General features: G+C 37.2%; 3 protein-coding genes across 4 annotated transcripts in view; 2 read left to right on the top strand and 1 right to left on the bottom strand.

Moving 5' to 3' along the window:
- LOC132118370 (diacylglycerol kinase alpha-like) overlaps positions 1 to 25,246 on the top strand; it is a 109,158-nt gene that overhangs the window by 54,026 nt on the left and 29,886 nt on the right. The gene's annotated exons all lie outside the window — the stretch shown is intronic.
- On the bottom strand, positions 7,551 to 13,097 carry LOC132118365 (zinc transporter ZIP5-like). Its single transcript, XM_059528168.1, has 11 exons — positions 12,903 to 13,097; positions 12,267 to 12,490; positions 11,886 to 12,030; positions 10,283 to 10,460; positions 10,014 to 10,183; positions 9,795 to 9,914; positions 9,635 to 9,692; positions 9,405 to 9,551; positions 8,460 to 8,540; positions 8,190 to 8,380; positions 7,551 to 8,063 (listed from the first exon to the last, which is right to left on the bottom strand). Exons 1-11 carry the CDS (start codon positions 13,065 to 13,067, stop codon positions 7,914 to 7,916), a joined length of 1,629 nt encoding a protein of 542 aa, XP_059384151.1. The 5' UTR covers positions 13,068 to 13,097; the 3' UTR covers positions 7,551 to 7,913.
- LOC132118366 (E3 ubiquitin-protein ligase NRDP1) lies at positions 15,333 to 23,841 on the top strand. 2 transcript variants are annotated; one of them, XM_059528169.1, is made up of 7 exons: positions 15,333 to 15,511; positions 17,582 to 17,681; positions 19,629 to 19,744; positions 20,606 to 20,877; positions 21,109 to 21,244; positions 21,372 to 21,475; positions 21,578 to 23,841. In XM_059528169.1, the coding sequence occupies exons 3-7, from the start codon at positions 19,655 to 19,657 to the stop codon at positions 21,930 to 21,932; spliced, it is 957 nt and encodes a 318-aa protein (XP_059384152.1). In that variant the 5' UTR covers positions 15,333 to 15,511; positions 17,582 to 17,681; positions 19,629 to 19,654; the 3' UTR covers positions 21,933 to 23,841. The 2 variants fall into 2 exon arrangements, with proteins under 2 accessions (XP_059384152.1, XP_059384153.1); XM_059528170.1 differs by having other exon boundaries at positions 15,334 to 15,493.

Below are 25,246 nucleotides of genomic sequence, written 5' to 3'. Positions count from 1 at the left end.
TCACAATCAGACTGTCTAAAAATGCCAGTATATTCGTAACTGAGCTATACTGATGGGCTGGATAACCTTTGGTGGAGATCACCTCCATCTGAAAGCTTTCATGGCTAAGTATAACTTAGCATTTTCCCATATAAATTGAGTAGCCGGATTTGAGTCATTCAGTCAATGGCTCCTTCAGAAATTATATTTTATAAATTTTCCATAAAAATCGATAGTTCCCACAAACCATTGATAATTTGAGGTTTATTTTTAAGCAATGTAATTATGAAATGCCTTAATTTCATTATAAACCGAAGGGCAAATTTGACATTTCCATAGCTTTTCTTGTTTTATTCTTGATCAGCAAATTTTGAGCTTGTTGTTTTTTTTTTTTGTTTTTTTTTTTTTTTTTTACGCAACTTTGCTATGAAGGGCCAGCTTTCATTTCCTGTTGACCAAGTTATAATGGTTGCAATTACATGTAGGCAGCTGGAGACTATAGTAGTCTAATAATTGTAACCATTCTGTTGGAAAGCAGATTTATTGTAGCTAACTTAATGTACTTATTGTATGTCCATCCTCGCGTTTTTGTATCAGTATCTTTTTTTTTTTTTTTTTTCCAAAGGTATTAATGGCTGATAGAATGTCTGTTTTACCTCAGTGGACCTCAACGTCCCTACTACTTGAAGACACCTCCATTTAAGGCAATACTCAAAACACCCGTTTCATTTAACCTACGTCTATCTCTCAACTTTTTGCCTTAAGAGGAAACGGATAGTTCAGCAGTTGTAGGACTTGAGAGATTTTGATTTTGTTAACCTGGGATCTCGTTTCGATGAGATTCATAAGAAGCACACTGTTCTATAGGTTGTTTTGCTGAAAGATGTACCATAATGGCTTCTGGCCTCAAAATAATAATTTTCATGGAATTTATTAGAAGTTTTTGCACTAGAACAGAATACATTTGTTTCAAATCTTTAGCTGTAAAATGTATTTGGAACAGCTAATGTTTGACCAACTTTACTCATTAAGCAAAAATCTGCTAGTGTTTGTTTAGGTTCTCCTAGATGAAGCATTTAAAGTACTGATTTATAAAAACACCAATTTGCAAAAATCAGTATGGGAACACGGGTAGTGAATGGTAAACGATCTGGGAATACATCTAAGAATGTATTATCCAATGCTAAATTAGTTTATACAAGAACGAGTAGATACATTTTCTCCCCATTATTCTGTCTTAGTTGAAACATTTAGGTAGTGAATACTTGTGTGCTGTTATAAATGCAAATATTTCTAACAAGGTAAATAACAAGAGCACAAGAAGATGTGCTGTACATAATTCCTCAAGAAGTGTGGTCAGAATTGCCTTGACGTGGCAATCTTACCTCAAACTTGCTGTCCTTAAAATCTATCATGCTATATATATATATACATACATACACTGGTACATGAAATTTGGGTGGGCTTTTAGCTACGCATGCTTCGTTCAACTGGAATCCTAAGGTCACGTTCTGAGGCCTTGAATTGGAAAACATTGGCGTTCTCAAGGGGTGCTCTTGAACTTGATGATGTCCTTCACCCTGGCTTAGTGTTACTTCATGTTTCTACTCCGTAAGCGCTAATAGTTCAAATTGTAAAACTGCAAGCGAATGATCTAATCTCGAATAGCTGCTTTTTGTTGTTCTCGCCAGCAGCAAGTTTTCATAAGGCTAGTTAGAAGACCAGCGGAGCCTGACTGAATGGCTGATCTGACAGGGCACGTAGGGATCCCTTTAAAAAACATTTTCATATTTAAAAAAAAAAAAAGCTATGCAGGAATACTTCCTTTTATCTTGCAGAGTTGCATAGTTCATTGACCGATTACAGATCTTCAGACGTTCATCTGTAAATCTAACACTGACCTTACATGCTTGTTGGCTTCGGTTGAGAAAATGACTGCTTTGCGTGGCATGCTGCTATTTCTTGTGAGTCTGTAAGCATCTTCATCATCTCTTTAAAGTACTACACTTTGTGATGAGTATGTGGGATTGTGCCTTTTGTTATCAAGTACATGCCACAGGGTATGGTCTTCCATTAACACCTTTAGTGAGCCTTATGAATGAACAACAAGTTTCAAAAATAGCCACCATCCACGTGGTTGCGTTTTGAGCCATCAAAACTCGCGATAAAATTTGTCACGACACCGCAGATGAATAATTAACTTTTGTAAACTGAATGAAACCATAACGACAAAACATTTGATCGGTTCTAGCTAGTGACCTGTTCAAACTGTATGGAAAAATCATGTTTAGTTTAACAATGTGTGAACTCTAGTGAAGTAGACGTGCCGTGTCGTTTTTGTGTGGTAATGCATTGGAGATTAGTTGTAACCCAGTGTATTGTAGAATGTTGGCATGACTCCTGTTCTCTATGTTGTATCGACGTCAAAGTAACCACCTGAAATGGACTGAAGTGCAATAACTTTTTTTGTGCGCCATAGTATCCTTAATGGAGGAAAATGCCCTCTCTTTTTTTTAAGCAGGGTATTTTATTTCACTTATTTATTTTTTTGGATTGTACAAATTTGAACTCCTTCCTGCTTTGCCTCCATAAGTGGCACTTTCTTGTGGAATGTACAATGGACTTGGTGGAAACTGTGATGGGTGTCAAAGCCTTATCAATACTTCTTGCTTATTGGAAAGATGGCATTTCTGTTTGCTCATCGGTTGATAGGTCAGAGAGTGCCGTTTTCCACGTACCTTCTCCAGTGCCACTTAAAGTCAGTGTCTGCTTTCGTGGCATGTTAAGCATTTGTGTGTGTGTGTGTGTGTGTGTGTTGGTGTGTGTTAAGACTTGTTCATTTACCTCTAATCAATTGATTTGATACCAAAATCAAAGCGCATTGCCTAGAATTACAGTTCTTTTTTTTGGATTAGAGATGTGATGGTTCTATTTGGAAATGGTACCTTGAATGTTGTTGTTGTTGTTGTCAGCAGTGAAATATGCAGGGTTTTATTTCTCCCCACACAACATTTGAACTTTGGGCCATATGTTTTGCGGTACCAAAGAACGTTTCGTTGCTTATCTTTGGATCTTTTTTTTTTTTTCTTTTTTGGTCTGACATCAAGATCCCAATATTTGTCTTTAAATGTCTTCGGAAGTTTTAAAAAAAATAATCCTGTGTCATAAAGAAACATTCCTTTTTGAATTTCATTGTACAAAACAGAAGTACTGTTGACAACCAATACCAGAAGTCAAATAATTATCTTCAGAAAATCTGAATGACCAACAAGGTCCTTCATTTTGGCTTCAAACAATAAATGCTTTCGTATTTCATATCACAGGGAGCACACTGAATAAAGTAATCTAGTATTTCACAACATAGGACCAATGTATGTCTCTGTAGAGATGGCCACTTGATTTCATTCAAGAACAAGCAATACAAGTATCAAGAGACAATTGTATATTTCTAAAGATTTGTTGGCTCTGGCTGCTTTTGGCCTGGCTATGTAATCTGCGGCACCTTAGGTTAACACCCTCTTCTTGTAACTGAATCCAACATAAGAGATTTCAGTGCTGAGAGAGCCTTATTTCACTCAAACTGAATGTGAATTGGATGCGTGCAGGATTTGGCCATTTTGAAGCGACTGGCTTTAATCGAGCGGATCTCCTGCATCCCGTGTTTGAATCCAGTTTCACTAGGACCCACCGTCTTTAAGACTTTCCAAAAGATTGCTGTTATGAAAAAAAAAAAGCTAAAGTGCTACACTGTGGCTCTGTTTCCATTGCCGAAATGCAGAATCAATCGGTTGAGATGGATTCCCGCTAAAAAAGGGTTACTGTCACTGCTTCCAAGCTCTGCTTGAACATGCCAAGTTTTTGAAAAGCATTACGACATGAAGGAAATGTGACCCTGACTTTAAAAAAAAAAAACACACACAACTGCACTATATACTGGAGTATATATATACTCCAAGCCGTTATCTGCTAATTGTTTCGACAATGGAAACATAGCAAGCAATCGTGTAGGGCAGCACCCAGTGTGTATGTGTTGTGTGTGTGAGTGCAACAAACAGGGGTCATATCAACCCTGTATACCTCATCGACATATCTGCAAATATTCTTATCCTGTCTTTAAGTTGAACGTGTAGGAGATACCATCACCAGCAGAAGCCTGGGACCATTGCAGGGTCTACGACATCACACTGATTCCGTGTCAACCAATAAGATCACCACTTGCTTGCGTAAAACACCTGCCGCTCTGCTTCAAGCCTGACCCATCGCCGATACAATGGTTTAGAATTAGCGAAACGTGAGGCATTTTTAAGTAGCATTATCCTACCTCTGTGTTACAGCTTGATGCATTGAAAACTCCACCAATTGTTGATGACAAATGGAAATCTATATGTATATGAACAGATATATAACTTATAACCAACAAAAGGTGATATAAGATGACAGTTAGCATACTTGACTGTGTGTCTGTCTATGTGTAACATGATATTTGTGTGATACACATAAGTGTATACACAACAGAGTACCACTGGAATGTGAAGCCAGACTGTATTATGATTTTTTTTTTTTCTTTGAATCCAGCTTTTTCCCGATTATATTTCAAATGATGTCATATGTGTCTTGCCTCCGCCACTCCTTCTTTGCTTTATTTTGACAAAACAGGGAAAATATCAGCCTATACTAGCTGGCATTTACATTAGTGTTCATTTTTCCTTCCGTTTTTTGTCTCTTTCACTTTCTCTCACTTCTAAATGTTCACTGTGAGCGCTCTGAACTCAAGTTTACAGCTCTTCATGGTATGTACGTGTATCTGGTCGAGTTCAGTAGAATGCGTGGATGGTTGTATGACTTTGGTACTGAAGCAACAACTCAATTTTCTACTGGTGTTGGGGGTTTGAAAGGGGGTTGGTTGGTTTGAGTTATGAACATTCATTCTGTACTAAAATATGGGGTATGTGGAGTTCCCTAGCCTTACGCCCTTCCAAAAACACTACTCCGGTCACTGACTAATCCGCATTAGCTATATGCCACCCTGCCAACTTTGTACCTCTGTACATATCCATTTTGGACCTGGGGGAGCGGGGCGATTTCGGTGAATTCTGCCTGAATCTGTCAGGACGGTCACGTGACCCCCTCCTTGACCTGAGGAAGGCGAACCCTCACCCTTTCAACCCCACAAAAAGACCTCAAGCCATTCATTTCCTTATGTGACAATGCAATCCTGAAAGCACTTTGCCTTGTTAATTCATACTATGAGCTTGTGAATGGTGACTTGTTACTAACAGATGTTAAACTCTGTACATGTATTTAAGTAAGAAAGAACATAATCATTTTTAATTTAAGCTTATTAAAAATTAATTGGTCTCTGACTTGAAAGACAAAAATATCCCATATGTTTTTGTTAGTCGGGTTCATGAACTGCTGCAGCCAGTAGATCTTGTCATTCAGTATCGTGGCTTAGAATTGGTAATGTTGAAATAAAATGCTATTGCTACATATAAGTTGTTGTGGTGTGTCTCTCTTTTGTGGCTCTGAACACTACAAAATGTTACCATGTTGAAACAGACTAAATTTAGGACTTTTTTTTTTTTTTTTTTTTTTTCTGTTGGCCAGTAGTTCAGATTGATGCGTGCCCTGCTAATATTTTAATTGGTGTTTTTCTTTTCTCTTTAGTTTATTTCTAGAATAAAAAAAAATGGAAAAGGTAATTGTCACTGACAATTCTAACTTTCTTGCAATTCTGTGTTTGGGAATTTATATAATAATAATTTTAACAACTATTATTTAGTATAGCACCTTTTAAAAGAGTACTTTCTCAAAGCACTTTACAACACAAGCAAACAAAACAATCCAAAGTAATACATAAAAATACAGAATAACAATCAGTTAAAAGTAAGATAAATTTAAGTAGTTTTTTTTTTTTTTTTTATGCTTCCCTGATGTCAGCCAGGAGAGAATTCCACAATTTAGGGGCTTAAGATGAAAATGTCTGATCATCCCCAGAACACAGCCATGTTTTAGGAAAAATTAAAAGACCTCTAGAAGTAGATCGCAAATTGCGATTAGGTGTATAGGGAATTAAAAGCTCAGCCAAGTACTGAGGAGCCAGATGATGCATGTTAACATGAGAACTTTAAAATCGATATGGAATCTAACCAGGAGTCCAAAACAGGAGTTATATAATCAACAACCTTGGCCCTGAAAGAATGCTTGCTGTTGAATTTTGTAAATGCTCATGTTTCTTAATACAAGATTTTATAATAGTCTAGACAAGAAAAGACAAATTAATGAATTAACCTTTCAGCAATATGATATGACATATGATGTAAATCTGCGTCAGCATAAAAATGGTAGTTAAATTTGAGAGATTTTAACAGTTTCCCAAGAGGAAAAATATAAATGCTGAAAAGCAAGGGGACCAAGTAATGAGTCCTGAGGGACACCAGTACTAACAGGACCAGCATCTGATCTGTGACCATCCATAAAAACAAAATGACTATGATCAGTAAATTAGGATTTGAACCAATCCAGAGCAATCTCTGTCATCCCAAAGAGAAGTTCAAGTCGACTAGGTAATATCTTTATCAAGTATCAAAAGCTGCAATTAAGTCCAGAAGGATAAGGATTGACACAGATCCAGTGTCAGATACTAATAAGTCATTAGTTACCTTGACCAAGCTTATCTCAGTACTGTGAAGTTTCCGAATCCCAGACTGGTATGGCTCAAAAAGGTTGTTAACAGTCAAGTGATTGTGTAATTGAGAAGCAACAACACCCTCTAAAATTTTTGCCAAAAATGGAAGAAAATTGTTTAAATTATTCAAATTGTTGACAATTAATCATTTATGATTGAAAGAAAAGTAGAACACAAAACCTCAAAACAAGATTTAAATTAACTAGTTGGCAGGGGATCAAGTATGCAAGTGGTATCTTTCATACTAGATACCTGCACACAGAGTGTTTCTGGATGAACTGAAGAAAATCTGGACAGAAAAGTACCAGAAAAACATAAATTGACTGCCAACGTCTGTGAACCAGAAAAACAAGATGCATGTTCATGGACACAAGCAGTTTTAGCACTTAAATGAGTGAGAAAATCATTACACAACTGAACTGAAGCAGCCTGAGAATTAGCACCGTCAACGTTAAGAAGACCGTTAGTAGTGTGAAAGAGCTGCCTGGGATTATTTTGGTTATTTACAATAATCTGAGAAAAGTAGGGCGATCTTGCTTTTTCAAGTGCTACTTTATATTAAATTGACCCAGACATGCTTTCCAAGCCTGATGAAAAACTCTCAAGCCAGAGCAACGCCATTTACGCTCCAGTTTGAGGCAATCACACTTCTTTGAGTGCAGGTGGTTTTTGCTATGTTACTTTGCAATAATTTTTAGAAATGATTCAGTTTAAAATTATGAAATTGTAACTAAAATTATAACTAATAGCCATAACTTCATTATGGTTATAATTTCATAAATGCTCTTTTTCTGTAAACAATGACATTATAGTTGTTATAAAGATAATACATAATTTTTTTTAAAGCATAGTTTAAAGTTGCAAGAATAGAAACAGAGAAACATTTATATGATAAATGAAAAAAGTCCTGACGACACAGCATTGAATTCATTCAGGCCTGAAAAACTCTCATCAGACCATTCTTATAGATAAGCCCTAGAATTTTCTGTAGATGTCATCATTCAGTTAGAAGATTTTCTTAAATAAAATTCAGCTTAGGTTGAAAAGAAGTTGCCCAAGGATGCATATATACGAGTTCCTCCCACTATATCTTCATAGCAATCCATCCAGTGCACTTTCTTCAGAATATCCACACATTAGCGACACAGTAGTTAATTTTGGGATGAGGTAAATACATAATACCACTGCCTGGATGGAAATTCTGTAGTGACATCCTGAGGATTTCATTTAGAAAGTATTCATATCCTTAGACTTCTCCCAGGCTAAAAGCAATATGGTCCTCAAAAAGGGCGATGCAAAGCATGATGGCGCCCCCTACAAGCAGCCCCAGACTCTGCAGGAGGAAGCGCTTCAAAGGGCTCAGAGATCCAGCATCTCCATGGAGCATTTCAGGCATCTAGAGAGAAACAGAAACTTTAAATTATATAAAGACACTGTATTGAGTGTGATTACTATGGATATAGTAGCTTTTCAAACTCATAGATAAATTAACATTACTGTATTTTGCCTACAAGATTATTACCATGTCAGCAAGAGCAACATAAAGGAAGACTCCAGTGGTGATGGTGAGAATCCAAGGTGAGTGTGTCGCCCACTGGTTTCCCAGTGCAGTTCCTGTGAAAACACCAACAAAACCCAGCAGAGCAGAGATTACGCTAAACACAGCCAGTCTGCGTACAGGCCAGCCTGCAGCCAACAACACCGCCAAATCACCTGCAGACACAAGCAAAGAAATCTATGTATGCAGTACTCATAATTCATAATGAACAGAATAGAAATGAGTCAGTCATACCTAGCTCATGAGGAAGCTCATGGCAGAACACAGCGATTGTAGTGCTGAGTCCTCCTGTCAGACTCTGAGAAAATGCAACACCTGGAGGAGAACAAGAACATGCATAAGTTAAATTTATTAAGATTAAAGTGTCAGATTTGTTTAAAAATACATATATATTTATTCCTAAATGAAAGCAACCGTACGTAGTTTTGTGTATTTTTGTGACTTTGTTGCCCCCTACAGTTAAGTGAGTGAAATTCACTGTTGTAAATATGGGGGGGGATTTGGGGGGGAGTGATGTGACATACAGCCAAGTTTGGTGACCCATACTCACAATTCATGCTCTGTAATTTAACCCATCCAAAGTGCACACACACACCATGAACACACACCCGGAGCAGTGGGAAGCCATTTATGCTGTGGTGCCCGGGGAGCAGCTGAGGGTTCAGTGCCTTGCTCAAAGGCACCTCAGTCGTGGTACTGTACATTCACTCCCCCCACCACCCACCATGCCAACTGCTAGCCCAAGACTCAAACTCACAACTTTTGGATTACGAGTCAAAATCTCTAACCATTAGGCCATGACTTACTGTCATAATTACAGTCTATGGCTGTACACGTGCATTTGATGCTGCCATAAAGCAATTCGCCTTTTCGAGGGATTTGGTACTGCTCACCAAATTTAAATATTTCCAGAACAGAGGATTGTGGAATGAAGGAAAATGATTTTGGTACTGGCATTTCAAGATAAAAACTTACATACAGGTGCACTAATTAACAGTTATATTTCATTGGTTTTTATATCAGTGTTTCTCAGATGGTTTTGCTTATGGGCCTAACCTTCTACTACCAATAGGCTACTACTAGTATTATTTAGCTTAATGTGTGTACATAATTTTAAACCATTTTAAAATGATTACTTATTACTTAATACACCTTTAATGTCTGATAATATTTCTGTACCAATGGCTAGTCCATCTGTAAGGTTATGTATCCCATCTCCCATGACCACCATCCATGCCATGCTTCTGATGCTCTTCTTCCCTGATCCAGTCTGCACATGAGAATGGCCATGCCCTGAACTCTCATTCTGATTGGCTGATGAGGTACCTATAACAGAGTTCAAATGAATTCAGATGTTTCATAATTATAAATGAATTAATTATCTTTCTCTTGTCTGAAAATAAACATACCTTGCAGTGCATCCAGCACCCTTCCAGACTCAGCATCATGTTTCCTTTTCTTTAAATTCTGTTTGAAGAAAGGGGGAAAAAATCAATTATTGGGGAAACATTTTCAGATCTCTATTATTTCCTATAAATAATAATTTAAGTCCCACTAGATGAAAGTTACCTTGAAATGCTGTTTAAGTCCCAGAAGGCTTTCAAAGACAAACAGAAAGTAAAGTCCTCCCAACACGCTCAGACCCTTGAAAACAGCATCCTGATGTTCAGTGTGCTGACTGAAGATTGCCTAAAATCCCAAATAATATACATTTGTAGTACTTGAAGTATTATAGAATAATTATATAGTTTCTTGAAATTATGCTTAATTCTGTATTTTGCTTCTTACATGGGGCAGGAGGTGCAGGAGGGCATCTCCGCATAACGTGCCCACTGCCATGCCAGCCATCGGGCAGAGGAATATTTGAAGGACGGAAGGTTGAAGCAGGGGTGCCAGTCCCAGAGCAACCAGGGAAGGCAAACTGATAACAAAGAGTGCCAAGGAGGCCCATCCTAGTGCTAAGATACAATGACTTTGTTTAACCAGCTCTATCATGAAAACAAACACAAAATTGAATCTGATATCACACTTGACAGAAACCGTGTACACACACACACCTCTCAAGAAACCCTCGCTGGTTTTGCTTCCCTGGGACTGCTCCTCTGTGTGCTGCAGACACACTCCGCTGTCAATCTGGTACAGGAGGGCAGGACACAAGAAGGTGAAATGGGCAGGAGTGATATGGGACGCTTGACCCAACCCGAAGTTCCACAGGAGCTGGGTAACATTTAGACACTGCAATAAGGAAAAAAGAATATGAGATGAGAATCAGATTCAACATTATTACACATCCCTGTGAAATACTCCACTATGATTGGTCATTCAAAGCTTGTGCTACTTCCATATCTCTCGTATCAGATGCAGACTCATCTCTATCTCTTGTTTTCTACAAACACAACTGATGCCATGTTGTGTATCAGTTATCAGCCATAGTAAAAATTACCTCAGAGGACTTAAAGTACTAATATTATTGTAACGTTGCAATGGTCATGTCACTTTTGTGCATTGTAATGGACTGTTTATTTCCTTATTTAACATTTTCAATAATATACAGGCAAAATTATACTTGAGATTTATTTTGCTGTAACGAGGCCTGACTTTACTGTATTACTACAAAAGTTGAAATCATGAGGTAAAAAGTTACTATTTTGTTGTACTCTATCATAATTACGTGATTAAAATGTCAAAATTATTACAAAAAAGTCATTATACGGCAAAATTATCATGCAGTCATAATTATGACTTTTCATCATAAAAGTTAGAACTTTGTCATAATTTTTATTTCATGATTTCAAACTTGTCAAACTAGTTTTCTCATAATTTTGACTTGTTGTCACAATTCCAGATATTTCTGTTGTATTTCTGACTATATTTTATACATATTTATACATATATGTATATTTTAATTCATAATTTTTATGTTTTAAAGCATTACTTTTTGATGTAATTTTGACTTTTAGATTATAATAATAGAACGATTACTTGGATTTTAACTCATACTTTTGATTTTATCGCATAACTGTGCTATGTAATAATTATGGTTCTTTAGTCCGTAATTATAACATTTTTACCATAATTTGAATGTTTTATACAAATTTTGACTTTTTATGTTACAATTATGACTATTACCTGATATTAATAACTTTTTGAATTATGACTAGATGTTTTATAAATTAGATTTTTATCTCATAATTACAATTTATTATCTCATAATTTCAAAGAATTGGCTTCCATACTTGCATGCATCGCATATATTGTGATGTAGATGCTAATCCACAGTTGTGTGCTGGTATAGTCCAAGAAGGCTTCTTGAGTAGTTTAACCAGGATAATCTGATCACCCAGCATCACCAGAGGATTTATCATGGTCAGCTAACTTTGCAAGCCTTTTCCAGAGTTTTGCAGATATACAGAATTATATCATATTCTGGCCCTATGTCTAGACCAGCACTAACCAGCTTAAACCAGTCCTCTCAGCAGTGACCTCTTACATGATTATCTCTCTCCAAAATAGTTGGTGTACCTTACACAGAACAGGAACAATGAATTGAATTTTACTGTCTGCACTACTCAAGATATCAACAGACCTTTGGTCATGTGATAGTGGTAGACTTTGTCCATTTGTAACACTCTAACAGGAAGTTTAGGAGTAAATACTCACATTTCCATGAAGGTGTTTCTCCGTCGGATGGTCTGACAGCGTTGACACACTTTCTTCCAGTTTGTGTCTTAGACCAGGGTGTGGAAAATAATCTGACTGACCCCATTCTGCAGGAGATCCACTGAGCACTGACTTAATGTGAGGACTAGGATAGAATATTTTAATGGAATAGTCATTGGAATGAGCATTTGAATTATATAAACAATAACCAGATCAAATAAAAGGAATTTAACTATGGTTTTGTGGGAATAATAAAAGGTTACATTTTAAAAAGAGGACTTTATAATCAATAACCATCAGTAAGTGTATATATATATATATATATAAAGATTGTAAATTGAAAGAGTAGAGAATATTACAATAATGCTTTAGCCATATTACTTTTCTTTGAGTGGAGGTGAGTTTGTGGTCCTTTGATAATGGTGATCGTCGTCATGTAAGTGGGAATGGGATTGGGGTTGAGAAGAATGCTTCACTCCACCATGTCGGATCTCCAGGACACTGACCTCCCCAAGACCTAAACTGCCAAGCAACTCCTGCAGACCCTCATAGGTCAAAGTCCCATTGTCCCCATACTGAAGAAACAGGCGTTGCAAGTAGTAGCCCTTGGAAGAAGATTAAATTTGACTATTTTACCAACAGACATCATTTTCAGGATTCATACATGTAAATTTCTTTATGATAGTGCTTTGGTGTCATGAACTTAGTCTGCAACCGTAACTCCAGTCCATGAATTTCAACATACGTACTAGAACCACAACTCTAACCTAGTTAAATTTGAGTGATTGCATCAGTCATTGTTGATAAGATTTTTTGCACTCAGTGTTAACACTCAAGCAAAAAACACTTGATCTCTTAATGTTTTGAAAAATCCCTCAAGGAATGTGGTTGATCTACTTCACAATACATGTAGGGACAAGTAAATCTCATAAATCACTGTCAATTCTCAAAGACAAGCAACAAAAACAATCATTGCTTACTTAAAAATCATGATTTGACATAATCATGCAAACGTACCTGCTCTTCAAAAGCTTCCTCTAAGTGTTCCTGTGTAGATTTGACTTGTGTGCTTTCATTTGACTTTCTGAGCTTGTCGACCTGATATGTTGCCAGTACAAGTACGGCTGGTATCATCACAGAAATCAAACAGTGGTAGAGCAGAAGATAGAAGCTCAGAGTCATCCTAAGGGAAAGTAACAATAAATATGAATTATTTTAGCACGTGGGCCTCAGCATTCAGTATAACACAATTTTAATTAAACAAGCATAATTCAATAGGCATTTATAAATAAATCCATATTACAGTTGGTAAAAATAAATTACAATCCATAAATCTCTCATGTTCTTTCTAGATGGAATGAGGTTTAAGGGAGACAAAATTGAGGCTTTTACTCAAGTTTCCTGCTTCTCAGCTTATTCCTTTGAGAAAATAATCATAATACTCTTATGTGTTTCTCCTGCAGTTTAAAATAAATCTCAACAAAGCTTCCAAGATCTGCATTGAAAAGGAGGCATATCTAACAGTGTATTGCACTGTATTTCAGAAACATATAACAAACATTCAGAGCTATAAAAGAGCAACATTTGATCAATATATAGCGATAAAATTTTAGATAAAGACTCTTAAATCGAAAGCGTACAGAAAGCACATTACAAAGTCAAGCAAAGTATTTAAAGACTCCAAAATGCCATTTTAAAGAATTCATGCTTTAACTCTGATTAACTCTTTACCAGACTGTCTGTCCGCCCATGATTTTTTGCAGTCTCGTAATCCCGTTACATGATCTCCAGTCTCCTCTCAGTATTAGTGTTTAAGCATGAGGCATGACGCATTGTTTTATGAAGAGGAGGTTAATGTTTCACCATCAGGCAGCTTTAAGCCTATCGCAGATCACACGACGGGAAGGCATTGATCAGCTTGGTTTACCTCATGACTATGTGATGTAAATTCAACACATTCTCACTCTCATCTTGTCAACTACATTAAAGTATAGCCCCACTGCAGCCCTACTTTGACATGTCAAGGTAACTTTCAAGTAACTTCATGATAGATGAAGTAGTACATGTAGTACAGTCGTGGCCAAAAGTTTTGAGAATTACATAAATATTGGAAATTGGAAAAGTTGCTACTTAAGTTTTTATAATAGCAATTTGCATATACTCCAGAATGTTATGAAGAGTGATCAGATGGATTGCATAGTCCTTCTTTGCCATGAAAATTAACTTAATCCCAAAAAAACCTTTCCACTGCATTTCATTGCTGTCATTAAAGGACCTGCTGAGATCATTTCAGTAATCGTCTTGTTAACTCAGGTGAGAATGTTGACGAGCACAAGGCTGGAGATCATTATGTCAGGCTGATTGGGTTAGAATGGCAGACTTGACATGTTAAAAGGAGGGTGATGTTTGAAATCATTGTTCTTCCATTGTTAACCATGGTGACCTGCAGAGAAACGCGTGCAGCCATCATTGTGTGGCATAAAAATGGCTTCACAGGCAAGGATATTGTGGCTACTAAGATTGCACCTATCAACAATTTATAGGATCATCAAGAACTTCAAGGAAAGAGGTTCAGTTCATGTAAAGAAGACTTCAGGGCGTCCAAGAAAGTCCAGCAAGCGCCAGGATCGTCTCCTAAAGAGGATTCAGCTGCGGGATCGGAGTGTCACCAGTGCAGAGCTTGCTCAGGAATGGCAGCAGGCAGGTGTGAGCGCATCTGCACGCACAGTGAGGCCAAGACTTCTAGAAGATGGCCTGGTGTCAAGAAGGGCAGCAAAGAAGCCACTTCTCTCCAAAAAAGACATCAGGGACATATTGATCTTCTGCAGAAAGTATAGTGAATGGACTGCTGAAGACTGGGGCAAAGTCATATTCTCCGATGAAGCCCCTTTCCGATTGTTTGGGGCATCTGGAAAAAGGCTTGTCCGGAGAAGAAAAGGTGAGCGCTACCATCAGTCCTGTGTCATGCCAACAGTAAAGCATCCTGACACCATTCATGTGTGGGGTTGCTTCTAATCCAAGGGAGTGGGCTCACTCACAATTCTGCCCAAAAACACAGCCATGAATCCTCAAGAGGCGGGTGGACAAACAAAAACCCACTAATTCTGACAAACTCCAAGAAGTGATTATGAAAGAATGGTTTGCTATCAGTCAGGATTTGGCTCAGAAGTTGATTGAGAGCATGCCCAGTCGAATTGCAGAGGTCCTGAAAAAGAAGGGCCAACACTGCAAATACTGACTCTTTGCATAAATGTCATGTAATTGTCGATAAAAGTCTTTGAAACGTATGAAGTGCTTGTAATTATATTTCAGTACATCACAGAAACAACTGAAACAAAGATCTAAAAGCAGTTTAGCAGCAAACTTTTTGAAAACTAATATTCATGTAATTCTCAAAACTTTGGCCACGACTGTATAAGAGTAAATCAGGTATAATTGCTCCTCCGCACACACTCTGTCCTGTAGGCGCAGCAGTAGATTCAGTCAGACTTCATCCGCTCGGCTCAGGAAGAGAAATCGGCCATATCTCAGATCACTGCAAATATCAAAGGCTCTAAATCCAGAAATCACATTAAGCCTGGGAGCAATACCGCGATCTACGGGAACAGGTATTCCAGTGCTGCTGAGTGAGTTTCACCGCTTTATTTATGTCGAGTTGTAAAATTACCGGATAATAGCTCAAACTGGAGACAATACAGTGACGAAACAGGAACACAACAATACGTTATTTGATCAGAACAGTATTTAAATGACATTTGCAGGGGTTCTAGTAGTGGCTAGAATGGTAATGTGTCATTTAAGGTCGTGTGGTGTAATGTTAGACCAAAACTGCTCGTTCTGCGTGTGTCAGCCTACTTTAGTTGGATTTCTTGCTAGATCGCCAAGCTAGCTCCCTAGCATCAACGCATACACTTTAAATGCAATTTTACGGTGAAAAAATTCTTTTTAAGACATTAATTCCCTTTTATACGGAAAAAAACAATAACACAACAAGGAAGGCCCGTGGTTGTGATGATAATGTTCGTTGTTTTTGTACAGCACCGTTAGCGAGCTGGCTAATGCTAAGCGCCTAACATTTATTAACGTACTCTCTCAAACACATCAGCAGACGTGTGGCACTAGGTTAGTTAGTTATTTATTTTTTATATACATGGCCAGGAGGTTTAACAGCTGTACATATGTTTGCATCTGTCCTGTCGTGTCTGGTTCATTGCTGTATGTATGTATTTTGGCAGAAGTACAGTTAACCTGTCTGTCTGAATCCATCATGCCATTGTATTCATATTCATGGCTGTCTGTAAATATGCATATCAATATGCATCTTGTTTAAATGGCTGCATCTGTACAGTATCCACTTTTTTTATGCTGAGATACAGGACTGTCATGTGTATGGATTTTTGATGCAGAAACTTACCACCATTTTGCATCATCAAAACATCATAATTTACTCTCCTCTCATAGTTGAATTTAGGGGTTTGTCAGACCTATCATCCAATACATAATCCAAAATTTCAGGCAGTTTACAATTATTTGATAAAAAAAAACACTTAACAATGGCAAATGTGTTCCAGTGTAGCTGTGCACTCCCAAATGTGCTCTTAGTGATCATGCATCCATGCCACTAAACCAGATCTTTACTGAATAAAAGCGAGGAACGCCATTGCTGAAATGGGGGTTAAGGGGAGAGCGTGCCAAACCACCCACACTGTCTGCTTAGACAAGCTAAAATTAGGTCACCACCAGCCTACCGGGACACAACACCACCCCTCCCAGAACTGTTATGAATCTGAAAAGATGCTGTGTCTACATAACGCAGCCTCTTTATTTCCTTTGGATTCGTTTTACCAAGTTAAGAGAATGGATATGTGTCCTAAAACCAGCATTTTGCTTCTTGTTTAACAACTTCTTCCAAAGGAAGAATGCTGTGCTCCTGGATAAGTGCTTTACATCACATGTCTAATCCTTGCTGACTACATTTGTTTTGTTTCAGTACGCTGTTCGAAAGCGACGGGCGTCTAAATCATGTTGGCACACACCAACCTAAAAACACAAGCTATTGTGAAAAATGCTAGGGTGTGATAAATTGTAACCAGGGTGTTGCTTTGTGTTTGCTGGAGTGTTCTGAGTGATTACTTACTTCCAGCCCAGCCATAAGCATCTATGATGATTTGGTCCCTATATATGGCTCAATGTAAGTCTATGGGAATTTTTTTTGGCCTGCCAGGCAAATTCTAATAGGATGAGCCACATTTAAATCATGGTTTTTTTTTAATTGCTTTAGAAGCTCTGCCTACTGATGGCTATATATATATATATATGTTACAGAAATATATTTCATTACACGTCATACCATCCAGCCCTGTGATTGCATGCATGTGTAGCTTTTACCTATACATCATTAGCCTGTAGAATGAGTTAGCACTTAATTTGATTGCGATGCATCAAGACATTAATTGTTTTGGATTTCCACTTAAGAGACAAAGAGGGAGGAAAATGCATCCATAAGCTTAAATGATCTTAGTATACAAAACATATTAAAATAGGAATGGACTAATTGACCGTAAATACGCCAAACTTGTCTGAAGAGTCCAGGAAATGTTTCAAACAGGCTTTTAAAATCTTTATTAAATTGCATTGAAATAAATAGCAGTATATTGATTGCATCATAATGGATGTCTTGTTTTCTCTTTCTTAAGGGGGATGTTCAGTCTTTCGCCGTAAGGAAGATCGCCTTGCCCACCTGACACATGAGGACCACTCATTGTACAGGGATCATGAGGGCTAAGCTTTCGTGAGGTATGAATGTACATTTCTTTTAAATATTTCACACGATATAGTTGCAAAGAAAATTTAATCCTTTAATGCTACTGTGTGTTATATAATCTCTTGGATCATGCATATTTAATCAGAAATGCATTTTAGTACAGTTTATATCTTTTGTGCTCTGTGGTACTAAAAGGTCTGCTTTCTGTAATTCTATATGGGCTTTAATAACTTGATGATTTCCGCCATAAAATCTGGTACACTTTGGCACTCTGACTAAGAACTGTTCTTATATGTTTATCCTAAATATTTAGCTAATATTTAGCTGGTACCAAAATAGTAAATTGGCACTGAAAAACTAGGGCTGCAAAACGTTTGTTTTAGTGCTGTCAAACAATAAATCATGATTAATCGATTAATTTTACATAATATTATGTGTAATTGTGTATATATAAATACACATACACACATGCATATATTTAAGAAAAATAAGATGTTTATATATTAAATATATTTATATATATAATATAAAATAAAAATATGGATATGAATATAAATGTATAAACGTAAATATTTTCATATAAACGTACATATTTGTATATGTGTGTGTATTTATATATACATAATAAATATACACAGTACTCTTGTAATGTTAACAATTTTTTTATTTTGGATGCGATTATTCACGATTAATCGTTTGGCAGCACTATTATGTTTACATACTGTGTGTACTGTTTAGTATTTTTATATATATATATATATATATATATATATATATATATATATATATATATACATACACACACACACACACTCACATACATGTATATGTTAAGGAATATATTTTTTTTATAATGTGTGTGTGTGTGTGTGTCAAATCAAAATTATACAAGTATAAGTTTGGACACCTTCTCATTCAAATAGTCACACACACACACATAGGATGTAAACATAAACTTATTTTATTTTTACCTACTGAAAACATTCAAATCTATTCAAAATAGTGCAGCAGTCTCTTTAAATGGAATGATTGGCAAGAATGTGTGTAGATTTTGTTTATGTAGTGATTATCGTGAATATCTGCTTCTCTTCTCTGTTTACTTGCTACAAAGTGCCAAGTGATACAGTCACAAGCAATCATGGTGTATTTAATGTTAAATATACAGCTAAATGGAAGCTGATTTTGTAGCAGTAACATTTCATTATAGAAAAATAGAAATCGACTGACAAAATGTCTTATTGCTTGTCACAGCTGAATAGGAAAAAAAATAATTTTAGGTAAAGTTTTTTGTTACTTGTCATTTTAATTGTCACACCTGCTTCTGGACACTAACTGATTAATGTTCGCCTTCCATTATCAGTTTCTCAAAATGAAGTCAGTAAAGAGGTGAAATTGGTAATATTAATGCAATCTCTAGGCCACTCAAAATGGTTTCCCATTATCCTGGGTTACTAAGTGGGCCGTCACACTTTACAGTGGATTTTTTTTTTTTTTGACAGCACATTAGTAATCTCATACCATCATACACACAAACACACAGACGTTGCATTTTTCACTTAAGAGAGCTGTGTAGGCCTAGTGGCTCTACAAAGAACAAAAAGAAGGTCACCTTTTGTACATGGGATCACGTTACGTCTGTATTATAGCAGGACATTGAGTGCCTCCATGTTCAGCTCAAAATGCCACGTTCAGTAAACCTCTATCAGTTTACTTTAAGTGCGTCTAATGAGTTTTTTTTTATATTTAATCTGAAATCTACATTTTAAAGCAAGTGAATGAGGCCTGCTTTTAAAGTTCTTCTGTTGTTGTGCTGCTTTTAGTGTTCAAGTTAAAAAAAAGCCAACAGAGGCTATAAGTTTTTAGTTTCATCCTGATGTACTTCCATTTCTTCTCATGCATCTGTCTCAGAGGTAATTAGCTACAGCTGAGTGTACCGGCTGAGTTCTCACAACACTCTCTTCCTGCCTGCTTCATTTCAGATATCAAAGGATTCTGGTAATGTGCCATGGGGTACGACGTCACCAGGTTCCAAGGAGAGGTGGACGAGGATCTGTTATGTCCCATCTGCAGCGGGGTGCTGGAGGAGCCAGTGCAGGTCCATATTTATTTTCATTCAACCGCAAAATCCTAGAACACCTTGAGAAAGGGACAGAGACAACGAGTTTGTGGTTATTAGATTTCCAAGATCATTGTGTGAATGTGTTTCACAAGGTTCAAAATGATCAATCAATCAAAATCAATGACAATAGTAATAAAATAATAAAATAACAACATTAATACTTTATTATTCAATTAGTTATTTTATTAATTAATAAAAATAGCAGAATTGTTTATTAATATTATTATATTGAATCAGTTATTTGATTAATTATTAATAACATTATTAGTGTTATTGATAATAACTAGTGCTTTCGCATAAATTAGTCGCATACATTTTTGTTTTTGTTTACATAATATATGTATGTGTGCTTTGTATATATATTATATACACACACATGCATGTATACATCTCAGAAAAATGTTATGCTTAATAAATATATTTATTTAGAATATAAAGTATATGAATATAGATGCAAATAAATGTAAATATTTTGAAAATATATACTGTATGTGTATTTATTGAAATATACATAATAAATATACAGAGAACACGCACATATTTTGCAAACTTTTATTTTGTATGCAATTTAATTGCAATTAATCATTTGACAGCACTAATAATAACATTAATAATAGTCAAATGACAACAATAAAAAAATACTAGTTACTAATACTAGTAAAAGTTAGTTATTTTATTATTTTTTATATATATAAATATAAATTACTGTATTTGCCTTTTAAAAAAAACAAAAAAAACAAATACACCGTGCAAAATGTCTGAAAAATGCACTTCAGCAAGAAAGTCAGTAGACACTGAGTTCAGGTTCCACCCTGATCAATCTGTCTGTTCTCTCAGGCCCCGCATTGTGAGCATGCTTTCTGTAACGCCTGCATCACACAGTGGTTTGCACAGCAGCAGATCTGCCCTGTGGACCGCACCGTGGTGACTCTTGCCCATCTTCGACCCGTTCCCCGAATCATGCGTAACATGCTTTCCAAGCTGCAGATCACCTGTGATAACGCTGGCTTCGGCTGCACGGCCACCCTTCGGCTCGACCAGCTGCAATCACATCTCAAGGACTGTGAGCACAACCCTAAACGACCCGTCACGTGTGAAGAAGGCTGCGGGTATCTACCTTATTTATCTAGTTCTCACTTAACCCCCTCATGTGCTGTGTGGATGCGTTTGACTGTAGTTCCATGGTATACTGGTTTCTCAGTGTCTTTTTTTAGCTCTGCATCACACAGTTTTTTTTTATGCAAGAATAAATCCTGTGAACACACAGCTTGTTTTCAGTGTTTTTGACATGTTAATCACAATTGCTTTTTTTTTTATTTTTTTTTTAAAACACTTTTTAGGCTAGAAATGCCCAAAGATGAGATGCCCAATCACAACTGTATTAAGCACCTACGCAGTGTGGTGCAGCAACAGCAGACCAAGATCGCAGATCTAGAGAAGACCGCAGCTGAGCACAAGCACCAGCTTGCAGAACAGGTCTGACCTGAGTATTTTATGTTTTATCATGTCACGTGAATTTATTGGAATTTAACATCATGGATTCTCCTCTCTGATCAGCACACACTACACTGCTTTTAATATTCTCATGATTTCTGTTATTCAGAAACGTGACATCCAGCTCCTGAAAGCTTACATGCGAGCGATACGAAGCGCTAACCCTAACTTACAGAACCTGGAGGAGAGCATAGAGTACAATGAGATCCTAGAGTGAGTGAAATGTTCTTCTTGTATATATTTATAAATTTAAGTAAATAATGATGAAATGCTAATGTGACGACTCTCAAACTAACCACTCTCGTTTGGCCACAGGTGGGTGAACTCTCTCCAGCCCGCACGCGTGACCCGCTGGGGAGGAATGATCTCCACACCCGACGCCGTCCTCCAAGCCGTCATCAAACGATCACTCATAGACAGTGGATGCCCATTGTCGATCGTTAATGACCTAATCGAGAACGCCCACGAGCGTAACTGGCCCCAAGGCTTGGCCACGCTGGAGACACGGCAGATGAACCGCCGATATTACGAAAACTATGTGGCCAAGCGCATTCCGGGTAAGCAGGCCGTGGTGGTGATGGCCTGTGAGAATCAGCACATGGGCGAAGATATGATTCTGGAGCCGGGGTTGGTTATGATCTTCGCTCATGGCGTTGAGGAGATCTTATAGTCTTTACATAGGTGGGTGCCAATGATGAAAAGCAGAAAGGGGTTTACAGAGACTGAATTGATTCCCCGCTCTAAAAAATTCATCCCACTTAAAATATCAAGACCTCTTCAGCAGTCGTTACCTCAAATTTTATGGAAGGACACAGGCAGAGAAAGCTCTCCGCATGTGGACCTCCAATATTCCCTGTTCTCTTTGCCTTAAACAGACATTTTTCAAAAAGTGGACCCCAATGACAAAAACCTTGAAACATGATCAGGGATGATGGTACACGTATGTTTTAACATTAACAATTAAATCAAAAGGATTTGAAGTGATGTCTAATTTCCCCTTTAACATTTATTTCCCTCTTGAGAGCAAATATGTGTTACTCGCAGCTTGAGACAATTTAAGATTCTTGTAAATACAGATGATAAAGAAATATAGATGACATATGCTATCTGTTCTTGTTCTAATGGAGTAGTGGACACTTTTGTCTTCATCTCAGTTTGCTATTTAGAGTAGAGTGTTTTAAATACCATGGATCTCAATCTTTCTTTTTTTTCTCAATAGCGCTATGATTAAAGTATGCTAGATAAAGAAACTCTGCTTGGTGTTTGCACTGTGTGGTGATTGGAAAAACAAGATGTCATGAATCTTGTTTTGTAAAGATGTTTTTTGAAAAGAGTGATGAGAGGATATATATATGACGGAAATCAACAGCAGATTTGATAACTTTTAATCCACTCTTTATTAAATTTTCTACTGGCATTACTGGCTATTACACTATTATAAATCAGAACCAGTTTTTTTCTTCTTTAAGATGGTCTTAGGACATCAGGGTTTTTAGTCTAGTAGTTAAACCATATGCGAACCCATAAATGATGGATGAAAAGCTTATGAATCAATATGAAGTATAAAAACATTGTGAAAAATGACCAACTAGCCGCTGATGTAAAACATGATGTCTGTGGGATCTCCTGCAGATGCTCAACCCTATCTGGACCTTTTTACCGTAATGGTTTACATCAGAACCGTTTTTTATTTTTTTTAATCCATCATTTGCCACAGCACCTCTTAATGAATTTCACATAATAAAGAGAGATGGAACGGTTGAATGTTTGTGTGTATTGTGCAGTTGACTCCTGGAAAAGTGGATAAGAATTTATTTTGCGTATTTTATGTACCTACGTTGTATATAGTCGATTTAAGAATCAGTTTTATTTGTGCTGTACGATAGTTGTCTCTGCAACCAAAGTGTTTTATTGTGTTGTATGCACATCGTGCTTGCTTTTTTGTTGTTGTTGTCATTGCGCAGACACCAGATTCTGAAATGTATCTTCAGATCTACTGTGTGTCATCTGCTTCAGTGTTACATAGACTGAATGCTCACTGTGTTGTTTACAGTAGCTTTTTTTGCAAATATTGTTCAATGAGCTGAAAACTAAGGACCGAGAATGTTTTACTCTGCAATATTCAGCCAGGTCTGTGTGTGAATAAGGAAGAAATGTCTGTGAACTTTGCCTTATCACATTTCATTCGATGCTTCACTGCATGATCGCTGTGTAATGTGTCACATGGCTTCCCTGCACATCGACTCACAATCGCACCCTGAAGCTGGAGAGATGAAACATGGCCCAGTGTGTTTCACTTCTTGGTTCTGATGGATCCGATCACCTTCCGTATCATTCATAAAGATATAAGGTCACATTTTTGCGTTCGATTTGTCATCTCTTACTGGACATGCAAGACTTTGTTGACTCTCAGGTTTTATCATCTGATAACAGGGATGAAACGTTCGGAGAGCTCGTGTTTCCTGCTGCAGCTTCGTCCGTGGATGTGGCATTCTTCTGTTTGTTTGTTTTTTATTCTTGCTTTTGTGCTGTGGGTTACTGACAGAATATGAATAAATATCAATGATTTTGCAATACGACACTGGTGTCTTTGTTTTTAGTATTAACGTGGTAGCAGGAACATCTTGTTGGTCATGTTTACATCAGCTGTTTTAAACAGCAAAAGCATGCAATGCTAACCAGAATAAAGAGCTTACTTCCTCATGTTTTTGCTGTTTTTCCTCTTTTCTACCACAGAATGTCACTAAAGTGCAATTTAACTTGCAGTCCAAATGAGCAGTCATTTGAGTTTTAAAGTATTTCTGTTGCCATATACCATCATTTTGAGCTGAATTAACTGTTTTATTGCTATTTGATGACTATGCAGTCACTTCTATCTGCTGATCTCTGTTCAGTGAATGTTTTGAGGCCAAACAGCATACATATTCACATGCACGCAGGAATAATCCTCCTGTTGTTGGTATTTTCTTTCACCAGCCTCTAGCCACTAATGCAGACAATGTAGTCATTTTAATCCAACCCATTATAGTACCAGTGAGGATAGGAATGTCACATTGTTTTTCCAGAAGCTCTCATTACCAGCCCCTGCTCCACACGAAATACACTAACTGCTCACCCTGTTGGTAATGATATTTTATTATGGTTAGTGTATTGCTCATACAGTAAGTAGAGGCAGGTCTGGAGGTATTCGGATACTGACTTGAGTTTTCCACTACAATGGATTTGAAGTAAAACAATCAAGATGTAATCAAAGTGCAGACTTTTAGCTTTATTTTAAGAGGTTCCACAAAGATGACCTTTACCATTAAGGATTTTACAGCCATTTTAGGCAAAGCACCTTCATTTTCAGGGAGTCAGTATTTGGACAAAGTGACAATTGTAAATGTAAGCACAATTCTAATACTTGGATGAAAATCCTTTGCAGTCAGTGACTGTCTGCCTGTAGTCTGGAGCACATGGACATCACCAAATTTGAAATTTCCTCCTTGGAGATGCTTTGCTAGGTCTTCACTGCAGCCACCTTGAGTTGCTGCTTGTTTGTGGGTCTTTCGGTCTTCAGTCTTGTCTTTAGTAACTAAAAAGCAAGCTCTATTCCAGTGGTTGCCATGTCCTGCACATTTTGTATATCTTCCTAATCAGACACACCCAATTTAGTTCTTGCTGTCTCTACTAAGGAGCTGATGAGTGGAATCAGGTGTGTTAGATAAGGGAGACATACAAAAGGTGCAGGGCAGGGGGGCCTCCAGGACAGGTTTGGGAAACTCTATTGCTCTATTCGCAGTGGTTTTCAAACCGGTCCTGCGAGTACCCCCAGAACTGCACATTTTCTGTATCTCCCTTATCTATCACACCTGATTCAACTCATCAGCACATTAATAGAAACCGCAAGACCTGAAATGGGTGTGTCTGATTAAGGAGACATACAAAATATGAGGTGCTTGTAGAACTGGTTTGAAGACCATTGCCCTGTTGGATTGAGATCAG

The sequence above is a fragment of the Carassius carassius genome, chromosome 37, assembly GCF_963082965.1.
Source record: "Carassius carassius chromosome 37, fCarCar2.1, whole genome shotgun sequence".
In the NCBI taxonomy this organism is placed as follows: Eukaryota; Metazoa; Chordata; class Actinopteri; order Cypriniformes; family Cyprinidae; genus Carassius; species Carassius carassius.
Note: the sequence above shows the minus strand (reverse complement) of the source record. Positions and strands in the feature narration are given on the sequence as shown.

Coding starts and splice junctions, on each gene's coding strand:
- LOC132118365 (XM_059528168.1), bottom strand. CDS start 13,067: ATGACTCTGAGCTTCTATCTTCTGCTCTACCACTGTTTGATTTCTGTG. Junction 12,491..12,902: donor AGGAAGCTTTTGAAGAGCAG/GTACGTTTGCAT, acceptor TCTTCTTCCAAG/GGCTACTACTTGCAACGCCT. Junction 8,541..9,404: donor TACAGATGGACTAGCCATTG/GTACAGAAATAT, acceptor GTTCTCCTCCAG/GTGTTGCATTTTCTCAGAGT.
- LOC132118366 (XM_059528169.1), top strand. CDS start 19,655: ATGGGGTACGACGTCACCAGGTTCCAAGGAGAGGTGGACGAGGATCTG. Junction 19,745..20,605: donor TGCTGGAGGAGCCAGTGCAG/GTCCATATTTAT, acceptor CTGTTCTCTCAG/GCCCCGCATTGTGAGCATGC. Junction 21,245..21,371: donor AGCACCAGCTTGCAGAACAG/GTCTGACCTGAG, acceptor TCTGTTATTCAG/AAACGTGACATCCAGCTCCT.